The sequence below is a fragment of the Macaca nemestrina genome, chromosome 9, assembly GCF_043159975.1.
Source record: "Macaca nemestrina isolate mMacNem1 chromosome 9, mMacNem.hap1, whole genome shotgun sequence".
Lineage (NCBI taxonomy): Eukaryota > Metazoa > Chordata > Mammalia > Primates > Cercopithecidae > Macaca > Macaca nemestrina.
Genome location: NC_092133.1, coordinates 39,368,005 through 39,389,208, shown reverse-complemented (window position 1 = coordinate 39,389,208; position 21,204 = coordinate 39,368,005). Strand labels below are relative to the sequence as shown.

Below are 21,204 nucleotides of genomic sequence, written 5' to 3'. Positions count from 1 at the left end.
TCTCTAAATGCCTTTCCTTATTCCAGCTGAGCTGGTCCTATTGTTCCCATTTCTGTGTCTTAGTTCATGCTTCTTTTCCATTTTAGGTTTTTTGCCATTTTTTGTCTCTTGCTTTTCCAGGACTCCAGGCTCATTATCTCAACCCCCACAACGTCTCCTTTCTTGGTATTTCAGCAGCACTTCTCATAGATCTCTTTTATTTTGAGTTCTTCATTTTTTACTCAGATGTGTTATAACAATGAAAATAATCACCTGATTTTTATTAAATTTTGTGATTCTGTACTCTATTTTGAAAGAATTCAGACTGAGAGGAAATGAAAACTAGGTAATACACTGAGATAGCCTTTTGTAGCAGTAAAATCTGAACTTTTTTCTTTTTTCAAAAATTCTTCCTAATGTTGAAAAACCACACCATATGAACAAGAAATTAGGGAGATTTCATAATCTTTAGGGGCTTTCTGTATTTACCTTTGCTGGGAAGGAAAAAAGAAATCTTGGTTAATTCTACTTTGTAATGTCACTATAATTTTTCAGGAGTACAATAAAATAAACTGTATAGATTTATTATTGTAAGTCCATTTTGACTAATTTCTTCTCCCTTTGAAGGTCCAAGGGATGTCCTTCATTGCAGCTGTGCTCATTCTCAATTTGGAAGAGGCAGATGCCTTTATTGCATTTGCCAATCTCCTGAATAAGCCATGCCAGTTGGCCTTTTTTCGTGTGGATCACAGCATGGTATGAATGGATCATGTTTTCCTTTGTTTCTGTAGTTTTAATGCCCTCTTAGAGTGAAAAACAGTAATTGAAAGACCAAGATAATCTCATCTATTGTAAACTTATTATATTATAGTTTATGAATGAATGTTTGCTGAGAAGACTCAGAAAAAGATGAGATTCTTAATGAGCAAGATTTCCTGTTAATGTTTAAGCATTTAATTTCCTTATTTCTAGACTATATACTTTCATAATTTTATTGATTTTTTAATCTTTAGATGTTGAAATATTTTGCAACATTTGAAGTATTCTTTGAAGAAAATCTCTCCAAATTATTTCTTCACTTCAAATCTTATAGTCTTACACCAGATATATACTTGATAGACTGGTAAGTCATAACATACATAATATATAATAATGAAATAAAGTATAACTTTTTTTGTGTTTTAGAAACTAGAGTGAATCTCATGTACAGGATTTTACATATAAAGAGCCTTCTTTTACAAATTGGGAAACTTCCAAATTTGTGTGGGGATGCATTTGATTTAAGAGCATGGACTTGGCTGGGTGTGGTGGCTCACGCCTGTAATCCTGGCACTTTGGGAAGCCGAGGTGGGCGGAGCACCTGAGGTCAGGAGTTCAAGACCAGCCTGTCTTACATGGCAAAACCCTGTCTCTACCAAATATACAAAAACTTAGTCTCAGCCAGGCATGGTGGCTCACGCCTGTAATCCTAGAACTTTGGCGAGCGTATCACAAGGTCAGGAGTTCGAGTCCAGCCTAACTAACATGGCGAAACCCTGTCTCTACTAAAAATACAAAAATTAGCCAGGCATAGTGGCATGCACCTGTAATCCCAGCTATTTGAGAGGCTGAGTCAAGAGAATCGCTTGAACCAGGAGGCGGGAGGTTGCAGTGAGCCAAGATTGCGCCACTGCACTCCAACCTGGTGACAGATCAAGACTCCGTCTCAAAAAAAAAAAAAAAATCCGTAGCTGGGTGGTGTAGTCTCAGTAGGCTGTAGCACGAGAATTGTTTGAACCTGACAGGTAGATGTTGCAGTGAACCGAGATCACGCCACTGCACTGCAGCCTGGACAACAGAGCGAAACTCCATCTCAAAAAAAAAAAAAAAAAAAGACCATAGACTCATAGACTCTGGGTTGAAATCAGAATCTCTCAGTTTGTATTTCAGTTTTTTGTCTATAAATTGGGAGTAATACTATCTTTATCTTGAGTTGTAGCGAGGGTGTTTTACATGGATTATCTCATTCAATGCCTAGCACATACTAAGCTCTCAGAGTTAGTTGCTGTTTATTTTATTTTTAACACACAGGGGCTTATGATAGTTATAATAGTGTTTCTTTACTAAGGGCTTCATATTGTTTTTTTATTTCAAGGCTTTGTCCAGCCTTTTTTCCCCAAGATGACACCAATTTGATTTTTTTAATTTGATCTTCCTTATATATTGTCTGAAAATTTTTTTAAAAATGTAATAAATGTAAATACAATATACCTTCTCCAAGTTACACATATGAATAGCTCAGATTTTTTCTGTTCCACACACAATTTTACTTCCTAGACTTTCTCTAGCTTAAGGAAAAAAAAAAAAAAAAAAAGGCCAAGTGCAGTGGCTGACGCCTGTAGTCCCAGCACTTTGGGAGGCCAAGGCAGGAGGATTGCTGGAGGCCAGGAGTTTGAGACCAACCTGGGCACCACAGCAAGACCCCATCTCTACAAAAAATTTCAAAAAAAATTAGCCAGACATAGTTGGGCATTCCTGTAGTCCCAGCTACTCAGGAAGCTGAGGTGGAAGGATTGCTTGAGCCCAGGAATTTAAGGTTACCGTGAGCTGTGATTGCACCACTGTCCTCCATCCTGGGTGACAGAACAAGATCCTGTCTATTAAAAAAAAAAGTTATATATGTTGCCAAATCATGTATACTGTAGACAGGATCACCATTTTATTACTTGTGTTTAAAGTTCAAAGTTTTTTAGACTTTTCGTTTGTCATATTAAGACTAATGATATTAATGGTGTTCCTAATAGGCATACAGCTCTCCTACAAGCTGTAATTGAGGCACCAATGTTTCTTCCATTTTTGTACTTCCGCCATCTTTAACAAGGCGTTTCCAGGGTTTTCACGAAAGGGGAGAGAACAAGGAGACTCACAAGGGAGATTTTGGGAAGCTAAGACTAGAAGTATTTGGCATCTCCTCCTCTCACATTCCACTGACCAGGGCTCAGTCATGTGGCCACAACTAACTGCAAGTGAAGATGTAAAATGTGGTTTAGCTGTTTGCTCAGAAAGAAAAAGAAATGGTTTAGTAAACAGCCAGTTTCTACCACACATACTTTTTTTCTGTTTAATCATAGTAACCACTTAAGATATGTACTGTAATTTACACTACTTACTGATGGGCAACCTGAAATTTTGTTTTTTATTTTTTTCTTTCATTAAAAAAAATTTTTATTTTTATTTTTTATTTTTTGAGACAGAGTCTCATTCTGTTGCCCGGGTTGGAGTGCAGTGGCGCAATCACAGCTCCTCCCACCTGGAACTTCTGGGCTCAAGCATTCCTCCCACCTCAGCCTCCTGAGTAGTTGGGATTACAGGTGTGCATCACCATGACTGGATAATTGATACTGAAATTCTGATAGGCTTGAGTACCATACCTGATATTTCACAGTTAATAAATTGCAGAATAGAAACTAAAACCTCAGCGTTCCAGTCCCAGAAACCATATTCTTTATAAAATTAACTATGACATGACCAGTACTCATTTTACTGAAGAAGAAGATTTATGGTTTTTTTACTTGTCAGAGAGGTGGGATTTTAGAACTGGAAGTAATCCAAACTCATTATTTTAGAGCTGAAGAAATTGAGATGCGGAAGTAGAATGTCATAGCGAAGGTCAAATCGTTGCTGTTTAAGTGTTATACAATATAAAGAAACAGTTTTTAAAGAAAATATAATGGCTGGGCATGGTGGCTTATGCCTGTAATCCTCACACTTTGGGAAGCCGAGGTGGGCAGATCACCTAAGCTCAGGAGTTTCAGACCAGCCTGGCCAACATGGTGAAACCCTGTCTCTACTAAAAATACAAAAATTAGCTGGATGTGGTGGCCCGTACCTGTAGTCCCAGCCACTTGGGAGGCTGAGGCACAAGAATTGCTTGAACCCGGGAGGCTGAGGTTGCAGTGAGCCAGGATCACACCACTGCACTCCAGCCTGGGCTACAGAGCAAGACTCTGTCTCAAACAAACAAACAGAAAAACAAAAAACATAATTGCAACAACGTAACAATGTATATTGCATTTTCTAAAAGTTAATTTCTTAAGCTATGTGGTTTAATGGAATTAAAATAAGATTTCTTTTTCTTTTCATTCTTTCGAATTAAAAAAAATTTTTTTTAGTTGACACATAATAATTGTACATATCCATGGGGTACATAGTGATGTTTGTGTACATATAATGTATAGTGATGAGATCAGGGTAATTAGCATATCCATCATCTCAAACATTTATCATTTCTTTGTGTTGGGAACATTCAGTATAGTTGTCCTATTTGAAACCGTATGTTATTGTTAACTATAGTTACCCTACAGTGCTATAGAACACTAGAACTTATTCCTCCTATCTGGCTGTAATTTTGTATATTTTAACAAATTTCAGCCTATCTCTTCCTTCTCTCTACCCTTCCCAGCCTCTAGTATCCTCTGTTCTACTTTTTACATTTATGAGATTAGCTGGCCAATGCTATGGCTCATGCTCATAATCCTAGCACTTTGGGAGGCTGCAGCAGGCTGACTACTTGAGCTCAGGAGTTTGAGACCAGCCTAGGCGAGATGGTGAAACCCTGTCTCTACAAAAAATACAAAAATTAGCTGTATGGTGCATGGTGGCATATGCCTGTAGTCTCAGCTACTTGGGAGGCTGAGGTAGGAGGATGGCTTGAACCTAGGAGGCTCAAGTGAGCTGACATTGCACCACTACATTCCAGCCTGAGCAACAGAGCCAGACCCTGTCTCCGAGAAAAAAAAAAAGAAAGGAAGAAAGAAAGAAAAAGAGAGCAACTAGCATTTTTTAGCTTCTACATATGAATGAGAACATGCAGTATTTCACTTACCATAATGTCCTCTGGTTCTATCCATGCTGCCACAAATGACAGGATTTCATTCTTTTTTGTGGCTTAGTAGTATTCCATTGTGTGTATGTACCACATTTTCTTTATCCATTCATCTGTTGTTAGATACCCAGGTTGATTCCATATCTTGGCTATTGTGAATAGTGCTGCAATAAACATGGGAGTGCAGACCTATCTTAAACACACTGATATGAATTCCTTTGGGTATATACCCATGAGTGTCATTGCTGGATCATATGCTCCTTCTATTGGTAGTTTTCTGAGGAACCGCCATACTGTTCTTCATAGTGGCTGTACTTTACATTCACAACAACAATGTATAAGAGTTCCCTTTTCTTTGCCTCCTTGCCAGCATTTGTTATTTTTTGTCTTTTTGATAATAGCTGTCCTAACTGGGGTAAGAGGATACCTCATTATGCTTTTGATTTACATTTCCCTGATGCTTTTTATGTTGAGCATTTTAAAATTATATTGGTTGGTCATTTGTATATCTTCTTTTGAGAAATGTCTGTTCAGATCATTTGCCCATTTTTTAGTTGGATTTTTTTTTTTTTTTGTGTGGGATGGAGTCACTCTCTGTTGCCCAGGCTGGAGTGCAGTGGCGCGATCTCGGCTCACTGCAACCTCCACCTTCAGGGTTCAAGTGATTCTCGTGCCTCAGCCACCCAAGTAGCTGGGACTACAGGTGTGCACCACCACACCTGGCTAATTTTTGTATTTTTAGTAGAGATGGGATTTCACCATGTTGGCCAGACTGGTGTGGAACTCCTGACCTCAAGTGATCCACCGCCTCAGCTTCCCAAAATGCTGGGATTACAGGCATGAGCCATGGTTCCTGGCTTTTTTTTTTTTTTTTTTGCTGTTGAGATGTTTAAGTTCCTCATATATTTTGGCTATTAATTTCCTGTCAGATGAATAGTTTGCAGATATTCTCTCCCATTCTGTGGGGTCTTTTTTCTTTTCTTTTTTTTTTTTACAGTATTGATTGTTTTATTTGGTGTGCAGAAGCTTTTTAGTTTGATATAATCTGCAAATGGGAATTCATTTGTTTTTGGTTTTGGTGCCTATACTTCTGAGATCTTACTAATAACATTTTTTCTTTTTTTTTTTTTTTTTTTTTTTTGAGACGGAGTCTCGCGCTGTGTCACCCAGGCTGGAGTGCAGTGGCGCGATCTCGGCTCACTGCAAGCTCCGCCTCCCAGGTTCACGCCATTCTCCTGCCTCAGCCTCCGAGTAGCTGGGACTATAGGCGCCCGCCACCTCGCCCGGCTAGTTTTTTGTATTTTTAGTAGAGACGGGGTTTCACCATGTTAGCCAGGATGGTCTCAATCTCCTGACCTTGTGATCCACCCGCCTCGGCCTCCCAAAGTGCTGGGATTACAGGCTTGAGCCACCGCGCCCGGCCTACTAATAACATTTTTTCTAAGACTAATGTCCTGAAGCATTTCTCCTGTGTTTTCTTCTGATAGTTTTATAGTTTTGTGTCTGACATTTAGATAGTTGATCCATCTTGAGTTGACTTTTGTATAGAGTGAGAAGTGGGGGTCTAATATCCAGTTTTTCCCCCAGCACCATTTGTTGAAGAGACGGTCCTTTCCTGAATTAGTGTTCTTGGCACCTTTGTCAAAAATCGGTTGGCTAAAGATACATGGATTAACTTCTGTATTCTCTATTCTGTGCCATTTTTCTATGTATCTGTTTTTATGCCAGTACCATTCTGTTTGGGTTACTATGACTTTGCAGTATATTTTGAGGTCTGGTAGTCCAACGTTTCCACCTTTTTTTTTTTTTTTTTCTCCTTAAGATTACTTTTGTTGTTTGAGGTCTTTTGAGGATTTATATAAATTTTAGGATAGTTTTTTTTTATTTCTGTGAAAAATGTCATTGGAATTTTGATAGGGATTGTATGGAATCTATAGATTATATTGGGTAGTATTGTCATTTGAACAATATTAATTCTTCCGATCTGTGAACATGGGATGTCTTTCCATTTGTTTGTATCCTCTTCAATTTCTTTCATCAGTGTTTTCCTTGTAGAGGTCTTTCACCTCCTTGGTTAAATTTACTCCTAAGTTTACTCCTTATTATTTTTGTACCTATTATAAATGTATCCAGTTTTCTGATAGAAGAATGATGCCTTATTTAGGCACTAATGTCTTTTATCATCTCTTCTGTTGAAAATCGTTTGTTTTAACTTGGAGAGTTTGCCTTTCAAGCAATACCCAGTAGATTATAGAATGGTGAGTGAATTTTGCCAAAGAGATGGAGCAGTTGATCTTAAGACAGGTTATTGTTAAGAATATGCATGGGTGCAGTGGCTCACACTTGTAATCCTATTACAGGTGGCTCATACTTGTAATCCCAGCACTTTGGGAGGCTGAGGTGGGTGGATCGTCTGAGGTCAGGAGTTCGAGAACAGCCTGGACAACATGGTGAAACCCTGTCTCTACTAAAAATACAAAAATTAGCCAGGTGTGGTGGCAGGCACCTGTAATCCCAGCTACTCGGGAGGCTGAGGCATGAGAATCGCTTGAACCCGGGAGGCAGAGGTTGCAGTGAGCCAAGATCCTGTCACTTCACTCTAGCCTGGGAAATAGAGCAAGACTCTGTCTCCAAAAAAAAAAAAAAAAAAAAAAGGCCGGGCGCGGTGGCTCAAGCCTGTAATCCCAGCACTTTGGGAGGCCGAGACAGGCGGATCACGAGGTCAGGAGATCGAGACCATCCTGGTTAATACGGTGAAACCCCGTCTCTACTAAAAAGTACAAAAAACTAGCCGGGCAAGGTGGCGGGCGCCTGTAGTCCCAGCTACTTGGGAGGCTGAGGCAGGAGAATGGCGTGAATCCGGGAGGCGGAGCTTGCAGTGAGCTGAGATCTGGCCACTGCACTCCAGCCTGGGCGACAGAGCGAGACTCCGTCTCAAAAAAAAAAAAAAAAAAAAAAAAAAAAACCACATACACACACAAAAGAAAGAATTCGCATGGTATTCAAGGGATAATTTGAGGAGGCAAGAAGAGTACAGATGACATATTTAAACTTTAATTCTTAACAGTTCACAACCAGTGGGCTTCATGTAAATGGTATTAAGCTTTAATGTACAAAAATAAGTAATGGCATTGGTCAAATGTCTTTTCAGATCTTCTTTTGTTTAGGATTTTTAGTTTTTTAACTTTTTTGAGACAGGGTCCCACTCTGTCACCCAGACTGAGTGCAGTGGCATGATCACAGCTCACTGCAGCCTCAAAATCCCAGGCTTAAGCAGTCTGCCCACCTCAGCCTCTCAAGTATCTGGGGCTACAGGCACACCACTACACCCAACTAATTTTTGCTATTTTATAGAGATGGGGTCTCACTATGTTGCCTAGGCTGGTCTTTAACTCCTGGATGCAAGCAATCCTCCCTCATTGGCCTCCCAAAGGCTGAGATTATAGGCATGAGCCACCACACCCGACTAATTTAGGCTTTTTAAAAAAATTAAGTTATTGGCTGGGTGCGGTGACTCACGCCTGTAATCCCAGCACTTTGGGAGGCTGAGGCAGGCAGATCACCTGAGGCTGGAAATTTGAGACCAGCCTGGTCAACATAGAGAAATGCTGTCTCTACTAAAAATACAAAATTAGCCAGGTGTGGTGGCACATGCCTGTAATCCCAGCTACTCAGGAGGCTGAGGCAGTTGCGGTGAGCTGAGATTTCACCATTGCACTCCAGCCTGAGCAACAAGAGGGAAACTCCATAAAAAAAAAAAAAAAAAGAAAGAAAAATTAAGTTATTTTTCAATGTATTCTCTTTCCATCCCCCAAGAGCATTAGAGTTAATCAGGAAAGGACCCAAGAAAATGGGAGAAGGGTTTTTTAATATGGGACTGAGATCTAAGTTAAAATACTAATTCCATTAAGAAGGAAAAAAAAAAATCCTCCATTGTCAGTCTTGAGAAGTATGAGCATGGGGGATAGCAGGATCACAATTGATGTAGGGGACAGGAGAGAACTAATGAAGAGTAAGTACTGTGTACTAGAACCTGAGACTAGGCACTCCTCATTTTGAACAGTGAGTATAGTCTCTGTACTATCAAAAGTGGTTTTTGTCATATAATTAAATATGTGTTTGTAATTTAAGAAGTAGGGATGGACTTTTGTTTCATGTCTGTGTTGAGTTTATTATATACAAATCCCAGAGACATTTTTGTGGGATAGGAATGAGTAAGTGACAGTGTAAAAGGACTTTTTAAAAAATTATTTTGGCGAGAAAGCTTTTAGTTCCCTTCCTCAAATCCCATCAGCACTACCTCAAATAAACACACAATCAGTGTAAACAATTGTGCCCTTTCTTTACCAGTGCAACTTCAAGACAAGTCCTGTAATAGTTACTCTCCTCACTTCCCCCAACCAGAATGCCTCCCAAAGAACCACTGGATAAAGAATTACATGGTCAGCCATTGTCAGAAAGGTTGGGAAAAACCATTTTGGTGGTTCTATGGGAAGGTATACATGCTTCAAAAGAAGTAGTAAATAAAGCTGGGTGGAAGGAAAAAGACAAAACAAAACAATGGATGTTTGTGCAAGGGGAAGAGAAAAGAGAGAAGTCAGATTTTGGGTTTATATTAGGTGACTAAAAGATGATATTTGGGTTCTTCATACAATAATAATAACTAATTTTTATTTAGCATTTCTTACATGCCAAGCACTGATGTAAACACTTTTACATTTATTAACTACTATAATTTTTAAAACAATCCTGAGAGGTAGATAGTTTTCTTATAATTTACTAATGAAGAAACTGAGGCACAGTAAAGACAACTATCCTGCTTAAGGTAACACAACTAATAAGTGGCAAATTCAAGATTCAAATTCAGGCATTCTGATTTCAGAGCTCATACCCTTAACTACCAGACTGTTCTACCACTCTAGTAGATATTAGGCCTTTCCTCTACATAAGGTTGTAAATTCACATACTTCTGCTATTTATTATTTAATTTCCCGCTACTCAAGTTTGAGGGAGGAAGGCTATTTTATTTTATTTATTTATTTTTTTGAGACAGGGTCTCACTCTGTCGCCAGGTTGGAGTACAGTGGCATGATCTCGGCTCGCTGCAACCTCCACCTCCCGGGTTCAAGCGATTTTCCCACCTCAGCCTCCCACATAGCTGGGACTACAGGCGTGTGCCACCATGCCCAGCTAATTTTTGTATTTTTAGTAGAGATGGGGTTTCACCATGTTGGCCAGGATGGGAAAGCCATATTTTATTTGCCTTTTTATCCCTAATAAACACTGTTCTTTTTTTATAGAGCTGCTTACTGAGTAAATGAATCAATGAATGAATGAAAAATTTCAGTGACCATTTTTCCCTCTAATTTTAGGATCTTCACACTATATAGCAAATCACTACCACTTGATCTGGCCTGTCGAGTCTGGGATGTATTTTGCAGAGATGGGGAAGAATTTTTATTTAGGACTGGATTAGGAATCCTCCGATTATATGAAGATATTCTCCTGCAGATGGACTTTATTCATATAGCGCAGTTTCTAACTAAATTGCCAGAAGATATCACATCGGAAAAGCTATTCAGTTGTATTGCAGCCATTCAGATGCAGAATAGCACCAAAAAATGGACTCAGGTAGAGTGACATTTTCCTCTCTCTAACAGATGTGTTAAAACAGTTGACTTATTGTAAAAAAAATGTGTATTTCTTAAATGTTAGTGCTGAAAAATATGTCTTTTAAAAATAATTTTTGACTTCTAAGAAGCAAGAATTTTTTTTTTTTTTTGAGACGGAGTCTCGCTCTGTCACCCTGGCTGGAGTGCAGTGGCCGGATCTCAGCTCACTGCAAGCTCCGCCTCCCGGGTTTACGCCATTCTCCGGCCTCAGCCTCCCCAGTAGCTGGGACTACAGGCGCCCACCACCTCGCCCAGCTAAGTTTTTTTTTTTGGTATTTCTTAATAGAGACGGGGTTTCACCGTGTTAGCCAGGATGGTCTTGATCTCCTGACCTCGTGATCCGCCCGTCTCGGCCTCCCAAAGTGCTGGGATTACAGGCTTGAGCCACCGCGCCCGGCCAAGAAGCAAGAATTTAAATCAAGGCCGGGCGCGGTGGCTCAAGCCTGTAATCCCAGCACTTTGGGAGGCCGAGACGGGCGGATCAGGAGGTCAGGAGATAGAGACCATCCTGGCTAACACGGTGAAACCCCGTCTCTACTAAAAAATACAAAAAACTAGCCGGGCGAGGTGGCGGGCGCCTGTAGTCCCAGCTACTCGGGAGGCTGAGGCAGGAGAATGGCGGGAACCCGGGAGGCGGAGCTTGCAGTGAGCTGAGATCCGGCCACAGCACTCCAGCCTGGGCGACAGAGCGAGACTCTGTCTCAAAAAAAAAAAAAAAAAAGAATTTAAATAAAATTGCCCACTTTTCAGCTATCCAAACCTAGGGCTTTATTTTATTTTATTTTATTTTATTTTATTTTATTTCATTTCATTTCATTATTTCATTATTTCATTTCATTTCATTTCATCTATTTTTTTGAGACAGAGTCTCACTCTGTCGCCCATGTTGGAGTGCAGTGGTGAGTTCTCTGCTCGGTACAATCTCCATCTCCCAGGTTCAAGCGATTCTCCTGCCTCAGCCTCCCAAGTAGCTGGGATTACAGGCACATGCCACCACGCCCAGCTAATTTTTTGTATTTTTAGTAGAGACAGGGTTTCACCGTGTTAGCCAGGATGGTCTGGATTTCCTGACCTCGTGATCCACCCACCTCGGCCTCCCAAAGTGCTGTGATTACAGGCGTGAGCCACTGCTCCCGGCTGGGCTTTATTTTATTTAAGTCCAATAATATCAATTTAGTGAAGTACAACCCACCGTAGTCATTTATTTGCCAGAGTAGTTATTACTTTGGTATTTCAAATAGACAACAATTTTATATATTAAATACCTGCTGTGTACTAGGGTTTGTAGTGGAAAGAATATATAATGTATGGTCCTGGCTTTTTAGTCTTGTTAGGAAAGTAGTCTTTCCTAACTTAGTCTTGTTAGGAAAGTAAAAGTATTGGCAATCTAAGTTAAGTGACATAAAAGGATAGCAGTATCATTTAATCCATGAATGATATAAACGATTGGCATTATTAAATTCACAATCTTATTTGTTCAGAAAATGTTAGTTACCAAATAGTAATTTCAGAATATTTGGCAATTGGTAAAAATTAGAATATAATCGTATTTCACGATTAGAAAAAAATAAAGAGGATTTGAGAATGGCACACTTTCAGGGGACAGAGTTAAGTATAATAAAGCTTTTTCCCATTTATAGTTATTTAAATCTCTTTAATCTGGGTGGTAGTTTTTGAGGATTAATCTTTATTTCATATAATTTTCAGGTCTTTGCATCTGTAATGAAGGATATTAAAGAAGGAGAGAAGAACAGTAGTCCTGCTTTGAAAAGCTAGTCTTCAAAATTGACAGACTAATTGACATCTAAAATGTGGTTTTTGGATAAAGGGTTTTGTTTCCTATGTACAAGGCGTGGAAGAAAATGTTGGAGATATCTAAAAGAATCAAGAGGTGGAAGACTGCTGATTTTACATTTTATGGCTGAAGTAAATGAAATGAATAACTTATTGTCAGTATTGAACTATTATTTTGTAGGTAGAGTCATTTTTCAAAGGAAAAAGTTTAAATGGTGAGTTTATACTCCACAATTTGGAGTAAACAGTTTAATGCAATAAATTTTTAAAATAGCTTTGGAGATACTTCAGATTTTTACATCTTTTCTTTTGTAACAATTACCACAAAGATACTCTGGAGGCTAGAGTAGGATTGTTAAATACTATTGTTAACCTCCAAAGTACTATAGTACAGACATTGTTTCCAGTTCTGACCTTTTGAAGATATTATAGACCAGTAATAAACAAATTTGATTGTAAATTAATTTAAGTCACTGAAGATGTCATTTATCTTCATTCACAAGTTGAGGCAAATTTGAGTTACCCAGGAAATGGAAATGTTGGTGGGAGATTGTTTATTGTTTGTTTAGATGTTTTTCCACAGTATCGTGTCCATTTGTTTTTTAAGGGAAATTTGTTGTCTTCCTTAAGGAATTCCTATCACTCAGATAATTTTAGCTGTTCTGGTTCTAGTGTAACAAATTATTCATCTAATAATTTGACATTAAGAAAACTATAAATAACTGGTAGAAGGAAAGTTCTTTGCACTTCAGTGGATTGAAGACTTGACTTTGAGAGTAAGTCCAAAAATATATATGATGTTTCTCAGTGATAAGAGTAAAAAGTAATGAATCCTCAGAGTTTTTAAATAGCATGCTACTTGGCAAGACTTCATATTTTTTAGTTACAATTCTTCCACTGCCCATAGAAACAAAATTTGTTAACTCCAGTTTGAAGTTTGAAATCTAATATGTAGCTAAATCTGTGACTTGTAAAACTCTATGCATAACTTTTCTTAATCAGTGGAAATAAGAATAAAAGAAAAAGGTAAAGTTAATTTTTTTTTCTAAGTCTACATCCTAGCCCTTGATTCAATTGCCTGAAGAAGCTGTGTGAGATTAGTCTGGTTATTGGTTCCTTTATCTGTCAGTGCCATCTTAATCTCTTCACATGTTACACTAAATGCTGCCTATAACCCATCCTCATCTTCTTTACTCATCATTGCTTTCTTCAAGGAAGGTCTTGATACTGCCTCGTCTACCTCATTATCTGCTAGTCTAGATAGTGACTCTTTGGAAGATTGGTAGCCCTGAATGAGTTATCCAACTTCCGCTTCCTCACATTGGCCACTTTGCATAGGTTTGGGAACTTAGCACGTGCTAAATCCTCATGCCCATAGAGGCGAAATACTTTGAGGAATGGGAGCGTCTCTTCACTGTGTTCTTGAATCAGCCTTCTCTCATCCGCCAAGAAATGCATGGATTTCCCTGCCAACTCTAGGAAGTAGTGCTGCATGATTGAATCATTCTTTGATGAATTCTTTCATTGTAACATAGGGAGTCATTTCCAAAAAGGTAGATATGAGCTTAAAGTACATTGACTTATGAATGCTTTGCCTGTGGGCCCAACAGTGTCATGACCCTCCAATTGGAACATAGCATGAATTATTTTTATGTCAAGTTCTTGAACTGCTAATCAGGTGTATGTTTCCTTGAAGTCCAGAGCAGGATCCAGGTCAGATGAAGGAGGTGGTATGCCTGGCTTCCCTGCTGAAAATAGAACATTGAAACTTTTCACAATGTGCTGCATTGGGTTTCTGCTTGGCTTTCTCACTGAATAGTAAATTGGGGAAAATGCTGCTTTTACTATTTTGTGTTTTATAGCAACATTAATAGCATTTTCCCAGTCAGGTGCTGTCCAGGAACATTTCCCTTGGAAGGTCTGAACAGAATGATCTGGCTTGATGTATTTCTTGAGCTCTAGTACCATATCATAAAATAGGTTAAATGTAGCCAACAACAATGTCAGGACAATTGACATTGTCCTTACAAGAGTGAATGCATTGTCTTTTGGAACTGCTACTAGAGCCATACATGAGGCAGCGAACGCATCTTTAGGTGGTGGCAAGGCTATATCTGATTGACAGAGATCTCTGATCTCTAATGACATATTGCTATTGTCCTATTATGTTTTAAATTTGAATCTAAATCACTTGAGTGTTATGAGTGATGGCTATATAACATGCCATTTAGTTAGAGTTACAGTGTTTTTTTTGTTGCAGTTTAGTTTGAAACAGCACTTAAGCACACTGTTTCTGTTAGTGCTATATAGTTTTCAAACTAACAAGCCTGGGATCGTTGTTAGTGTAGTGACTGCCTCTTTAGGAGTATGGGACCCTAGGGTGCCCATATATTTTTACCCCATGGGTCATTCTAGTCTACGGACTACTGGTAGAACCCTCAAAAGGTAACTGCTATTATAGGGACTTACTTATTGGAAACTGGTATTACAATAAAATATTGAAGGAGGGGCCATGGTCTTAGTAGGTTTTAGGATGACCTTTTAACTCCAGTAACTACTTCCTTGGTATTGGTATCCCTGATAGAGGGAATATAACCTCTGGCAGTAATCTCATTCAGTTTATACTACCTGACTAAATTTAATCATACTTTTATGTATTTGTTTCCTCAGTTGGACCTAAGTTACTATATTTCTTTTTCTTATTTTTTTTATTATTGTACAGTTTCTTTACTTTTCAAGTATAAATGTGTATATAAAATGTAAATACAAGGAATTCACTAAAAACCACTCATAACAATTACTGTGTAAATAAAACTGGTAAGCTGAGTAATTACTTGAAATGAGTCTTCATTACTTTGGGGATATCTGTTTTATTTAACTACATCTCAAGGAAAAAAAGGAAATAATTTTTGTTTTTGTTTGCCAAATTTGTCTTCCAAGGAATGCACTAAGCCTTCAGTCTTTTTAGACTGGCAGTACTGGCAGCTAAAATACTGTACTGTATCTTCTCTTGAGACCAGTATGTAGGAAATATGTGATAATTCACATGGTCAGTATATGGCAGTTTTTGTTGTTATTGTTAAAGTATATTTTCAATTAAAAAAACCTTTTCCTAAAATACTCAAAATAATGTGAAATTTAATATGTGTTTCATTTGTTTGTCTACTCAATATATATATATCTTACTTAATGTTCCTTTAGTCCAGGTCTACATTGCCTTATTTAAATGCTGTTAGAAAAAAAAAAATGCTGTTAGAAGACTCCGGTAACTCACAGAGTTTTCTACAGTCAGCCTTTGCTGATGTCTATTGCATTTGTGACCTTTGAGTATATTTGTTTGACTTTATAAAATTAGGTAGCATTTGCAAAAGGACATTGACATTTTCAAAATCTCTGACTTCAAGATAATAGCTTTACTTGTAGCTTAGGAACTAATGTTATTTTGACCTAGGCCTGTCAACTCTTTAGAGTCTACACTACTGAAGGGTATAATTCTAAAGCAGATAATCATGAAATAATTTATCTTACTTCATAATGTCATATGATTTATTTTTACTTTTCATTTTGTTTTTGTTTGGGTAAGATAAAATTATTTTATATTCCAAGAGTGTATTCAGACAGCAGAGACTAGTATAAAAAAAGAGTCAAAAAGGCCGGGCGCGGTGACTCACGCCTGTAATCCCAGCACTTTGGGAGGCCGAGACAGGAGGATCACGAGGTCAGGAGATCAAGACCATCCTGGCTAACACAGTGAAACCCTGTCTCTACTAAAAATACAAAAAAATTAGCCGGGCGTGGTGGCAGGCGCCTGTAGTCCCAGCTACTCTGGAGGCTGAGGCAGGAGAATGGTGTGAACCCGGGAGGCGGAGCTTGCAGTGAGCCGAGATCGCGCCATTGGACTTCAGCCTGGGTGACAGAGCGAGACTCCATCTCAAAAAAAAAAAAAAAAAAAAAAAAAATTAAAATTTGTCATGACTAACTGATAGTGTCAGAAAACAGTCCTCTGAGAGGAAAAAATGTTTTTGTATTGATTCATATTATTTTGCTGTTTGACAAGCATTGTCTAAAATATTCTCAACTGTAATAAAACTTCATTAATTAGAACTTCACTGCTTTACAACATGTAAAAACTAAAATGAAATCCAAGATTTCAGGGAAACTAACCACTCCAGAGAAAGCCCTGCTCTTTAAAAATATTGTTTGCTTGGTAAGAGTGTAGTTGCAAAAGTGGGAAATTTGAATTAATACACTTATATTTCTTAAGCCCTGATTATTGCCAAGCACTGCCTCTTAACATTTTGTTAGTCTACATAAAGTTTTAAAGGCTTGGGAAATTCCAAAATTGCCTTTCTTTCCAGATACTCTGCTGTTCATATTGATCATCCCTTGATCTCAGTTAATGAGAATCTGTTTATGTGCATTTTATTTTGTAGGTTTGATTTATTTTCTAGTAAACACAAGGAAGGAAATTTGACTTAAAATTATATTATGAAAGTGTTTCATTTGAAAATTTACGTAAACAATACTAACTTTATTAAATTTAAAGTAAAATGACTTTTGTACTATTGCAATGTATTTGAAAAATCATTTTTACAATAAATATGTAAATGATAAATGAATATAGACTTGAAGGAGTATATGAAATTGACAACAATGGGGTATATTTGTTCTCATTTTTCATCCTCAGGCATAATGCTATACACGATGGTATAAAAGCAGAAAGCAAAGCTTGAAATTCTGGTCACAGCTGAGCGCAGTGGCTCATGTCTGTGATCCTAGCACTTTGGGAGGCTGAGACAGGAGCATCACTTGATCTGAGGAGCTCCAGATTAGCCTGGGCAACATAGTAAGACCATCTCTTCAAAAAATTTAAAAATTAGCTGGTCATGGTAGCATGTGCCTGTAGTCTCAGCTACTTGGAAGGCTGAGGTAGGAGGATTGCCTGAGCCCGGGGGCGTTGAGGCTACACTGCGCTGTGATCACACCACTGGACTCCAGCCTGTGCAACAGAGTGAGCCCCTTTCTCAAAAACATTAAAAAAAAAAAAAAAAAAAAGGCCGGGCGCGGTGGCTCAAGCCTGTAATCCCAGCACTTTGGGAGGCCGAGGCGGGCGGATCACAAGGTCAGGAGATCGAGACCACAGTGAAACCCCGTCTCTACTAAAAATACAAAAAATTAGCCGGGCGCGGTGGCGGGCGCCTGTAGTCCCAGCTACTCAGGAGGCTGAGGCAGGAGAATGGCGGGAACCCGGGAGGCGGAGCTTGCAGTGAGCCGAGATCGCGCCACTGCACTCCAGCCTGGGCAACAGCGTGAGACTCCGTCTCAAAAAAAAAAAAAAAAAAAAAAAAAAAAAAAAATTGGGCCAGGCGCGGTGGCTCATGCCTGTAATTCCAGCACTTTGGGAGGCCAAGGCGGGCGGATTACCTAAGGTCGGGAGTTCGGGACCAGTCTCACCAACATGGAGAAACCCCGTTACTACTAAAAATACAAAAGTAGTCAGGCTTGGTGGCGTATTCCTGTAATCCCAGCTACTCGGGAGGCTGAGGCAGGAGAATGGCGTGAACCTGGGAGGTGGAGCTTGCAGTGAGCCGAGATCGTGCCACTGCACTCCAGCCTGGGTGACACAGCGAGACTCCATCTCAAAAACAAACAAACAAAAATTGGGGGAAGTTAGGCAACAAAAAAGCCTCTTATGTGAACCCTTGAAAAGCAAACACATCTTATGAAATTTTAAATTAGATTGCATGTTTTATTACCTTTAAACAGTCTAAATCAGCTGGGCATGGTGGCTCGCACCTGCAATCCCAGCACTTTGGGAGGCTGAGGTGGCGGATCACTTCAGGTCAGGAGTTTGAGACCAGCCTGATCAACATAGTGAAACCCTGTGTCTACTAAATGTACAAAAATTAGCTGGGCATTGGTGAGTGCCTGTAATCCCAGGTACTTGGGAGGCTGAGGCAGGAGAATCGCTTGAACCCAGGAGGTGGAGGCTGCAGTGAGCTGAGATCACGCCATTGCACTCCAGCCTGGGCGACAGAGCAAGACTGTGTCTCAAAAAAAAAGTATAAGTCAATTTCATTTTTTTTGCTCAAGATCCTCTAATGGCATTCCTCATAATAAAAATCCACACTCTTATCCTAGTCTCCATGGTCCTACTTGATCTGGTCACTACACATCTTTCCAGTTTCAGCTACAATTTATAAACATTCTGCCTGTAGGCACCAGTGGACTTACTGCCATTTTTCAATTTGTCAACCTTCTATCTACCTGAGATCTTTCTTCCCTCTGAAGTGTTTTTTTGTCTAGGTCTTTGTATGGCTTATACTTTATACCGCTGTTTAAGGTCACTTCCTCAGAGGACTTTTCTCTAAACATCTATCCTCTATTCTCATGACCTTACTCTGCTTCATATTTCTTTACAGTTTCTATTATATATCACCAACTGACACTGTTTTATAGTGTTGTCTGTTGTTTCCACTACAGTGTAAACTCTGAGGTCAAAAACGTTGCCTTATTTACTGCTGAAGTGCTAGTACCCAAAATAGTGCATATCACTACCCTATGGTAGATATGGATGATTGGATTGTTTTTATTTTGATCCACTCCTCACTGAACTTACCTTTTCATTTAAATTTTTTTCTATTGTAGATATTATGCAATTGACCAGAAACTCAGTTTCTGGTTCACTAGGAAAGTTAAACATTTAAAGGTTGGGTAGAAGAGAATGAACTAGTAAAAGTTGGGAATAGGAATATCAAGAGAATGTGGGATCAGAAAAGACAACGGACAAGAGTGTTTCCATAAAGGAGTGATTAACAGTGTTATGTTGCAGTGAGGTTCAAATAAGAACTGAGAATGTCCATTAAACGTAGCAGCGTCAAAGTCATTAAACCTTAGTGGGCTACTTTGGTGTATGCTGAATGTTGCAATCAGAAGGTTGAAGAATCAGTGGAAGGCAAGGAATTAAACATTGCTAGTGTAGATAATTATAAAAGTAAGCTTTAGGCCGGGCGCGGTGGCTCAAGCCTGTAATCCCAGCACTTTGGGAGGCCGAGACGGGCGGATCACGAGGTCAGGAGATCCAGACCATCCTGGCTAACACGGTGAAACCCCGTCTCTATTAAGAAATACAAAAAACTAGCCGGGCGAGGCGGCGGGCGCCTGTAGTCCCAGCTACTCGGGAGGCTGAGGCTGGAGAATGGCGTGAACCCGGGAGGCGGAGCTTGCAGTGAGCTGAGATCCGGCCACTGCACTCCAGCCTGGGTGACAGAGCGAGACTCCGTCTCAAAAAAAAAAAAAAAAAAAAAAGTAAGCTTTAAAGGGGAAGAGAGAACTGACAATAGTTGGTAGGGAAATAGGAGGTTCCAGCTGGGGGCAGTGGCTCACGCCTGTAATCCCAGCTACTTGGAGGCTGAGGTGGGAGGATTCCTTGAGTTCAGGAATTAAAGGTTACAGTGAGCTATGATGGTACCACTGCACTCCAGCCTGGGCGACAGAGTAAGATTTTATCTTTTAAAAGAGGGAATAGTGATTTCTAATATAAAATAATTTCTGAATAGGCAGCAGGGAGTTGGATCCAGAGCACAAGATGAGAGAGTGAGAAAGGTATTGAGGATGCAGATGGGTTTGTAAATTTGACGTTGGTAAGCTGAAAGGGGACTTCTGTCTTGAAGCTATTATTTCCTTTGTGAGGTAGGCCAGAAGTGGGGCTATCTACTATAACAAGAGGGAACCAGGGTTTGGTTTTGTTTTGACTTCTGTGATTGGATGGATGGTTATGCACATTAATATGAAAAGGATTCTATAAGAGGAAGACATTTTGTGTGGGTAGGGAAAAATAACTTGTAACACCATACTTAGAAGAAAATCCCCAGTGCCTCATCTGGAGGGTCTGCCTCTGACTTTTTGTGCCATTCCCCCTTGCCAATTCGGCTTCAGTCATGCTGGCCTTCTTTCTGATACTCAAACATGCCCAAGTGTATTCCTGCTTTACTCTCTGTACACCTGTAGTTTCTGCTTGGATTGCTCTTCCCCCAGGCTGGCTAGCTTCTTGGCATTTGGTTCTCTGCTTAAAGTGCCTATCACTTAGGCCAGGTGTGGTGGCTCATGCCTGTAATCCCAGTACTTTGGGAGGCCGAGGCAGTGGATCATCTGAGGTCGGGAGTTTGAAACCAGCCTCACCAACATGGAGAAACCCCATTTCTACTAAAAATACAAAATTAGCCAGACTTGGTGGCATATGCCTGTAATCCCAGCTACCTGGGAGGCTGAGGCAGAAGAATTGCTTGAACTTGGGAGGCGGAGGTTGCGGTGAGCCAAGATTGCACCATTTCACTCCAGCCTGGGCAATAAGAGCGAAACTCCATCCAAAAAAAAAAAAAAAAAAAAAAAGTGCCTATCACTTCTTCAGACACCCAATTACTCAATCTAAAATAACTATCCAGTCACTCTCATGCCACCCTATTCTAATATTTCACAATTTCCCTCTTTTCACCCCAACTCCTAGAATGTAAGTTCCATATCAACAGGGATGTAGTCTGTCTGGTTCATTGCTGTGCAGCTCCTATGATAGTTCCTAGTATCCAGGAGGCATTTTAATTTTATTTTTAATTTTTATGGGTACATAGTAGGTGTATATGTTTATGGGGTATGTGAGATGTTTTGATATAGGCATACACTGTGAAATAAGCACATAAAATGGGGTATCCATCTTTATCCTTTGAGTTACAAACCATTCAGTTATATTCCTTAAGTTATTTAAAAATGTGCAATTAAGTTATTATTGACTATAGTAACCCTGTTAGGCAATCAATAGGAGGTGTTATTCATTCTTTCTAACCAGTCATTAAAAAAAGCAAAAAAAAAAACCCAAAATAAATGTAGACTCTTAAATAA

The 21,204-nt window shown here is 39.3% G+C and overlaps 1 protein-coding gene across 4 annotated transcripts in view; it reads left to right on the top strand.

The window, feature by feature from the left end:
- The window catches only part of LOC105479987 (TBC1 domain family member 12), a 148,992-nt gene extending 132,154 nt beyond the window's left edge, over positions 1-16,838 (top strand). For 3 of the 4 annotated variants that reach the window (XM_071069463.1, XM_071069461.1, XM_071069462.1), the window contains 4 exons: positions 607-735; positions 993-1,102; positions 10,216-10,474; positions 12,223-16,827. In XM_071069463.1, coding sequence (XP_070925564.1) covers positions 607-735; positions 993-1,102; positions 10,216-10,474; positions 12,223-12,291 — 567 coding nt within the window. In that variant the 3' untranslated portion in view covers positions 12,292-16,827. Of the gene's footprint in view, positions 1-606; positions 736-992; positions 1,103-10,215; positions 10,475-12,222 lie in introns of all 4 variants that reach the window. The other variant, XM_071069460.1, reaches the window with a different exon arrangement.
- The last annotated feature ends 4,366 nt before the right edge of the window (positions 16,839-21,204 follow it).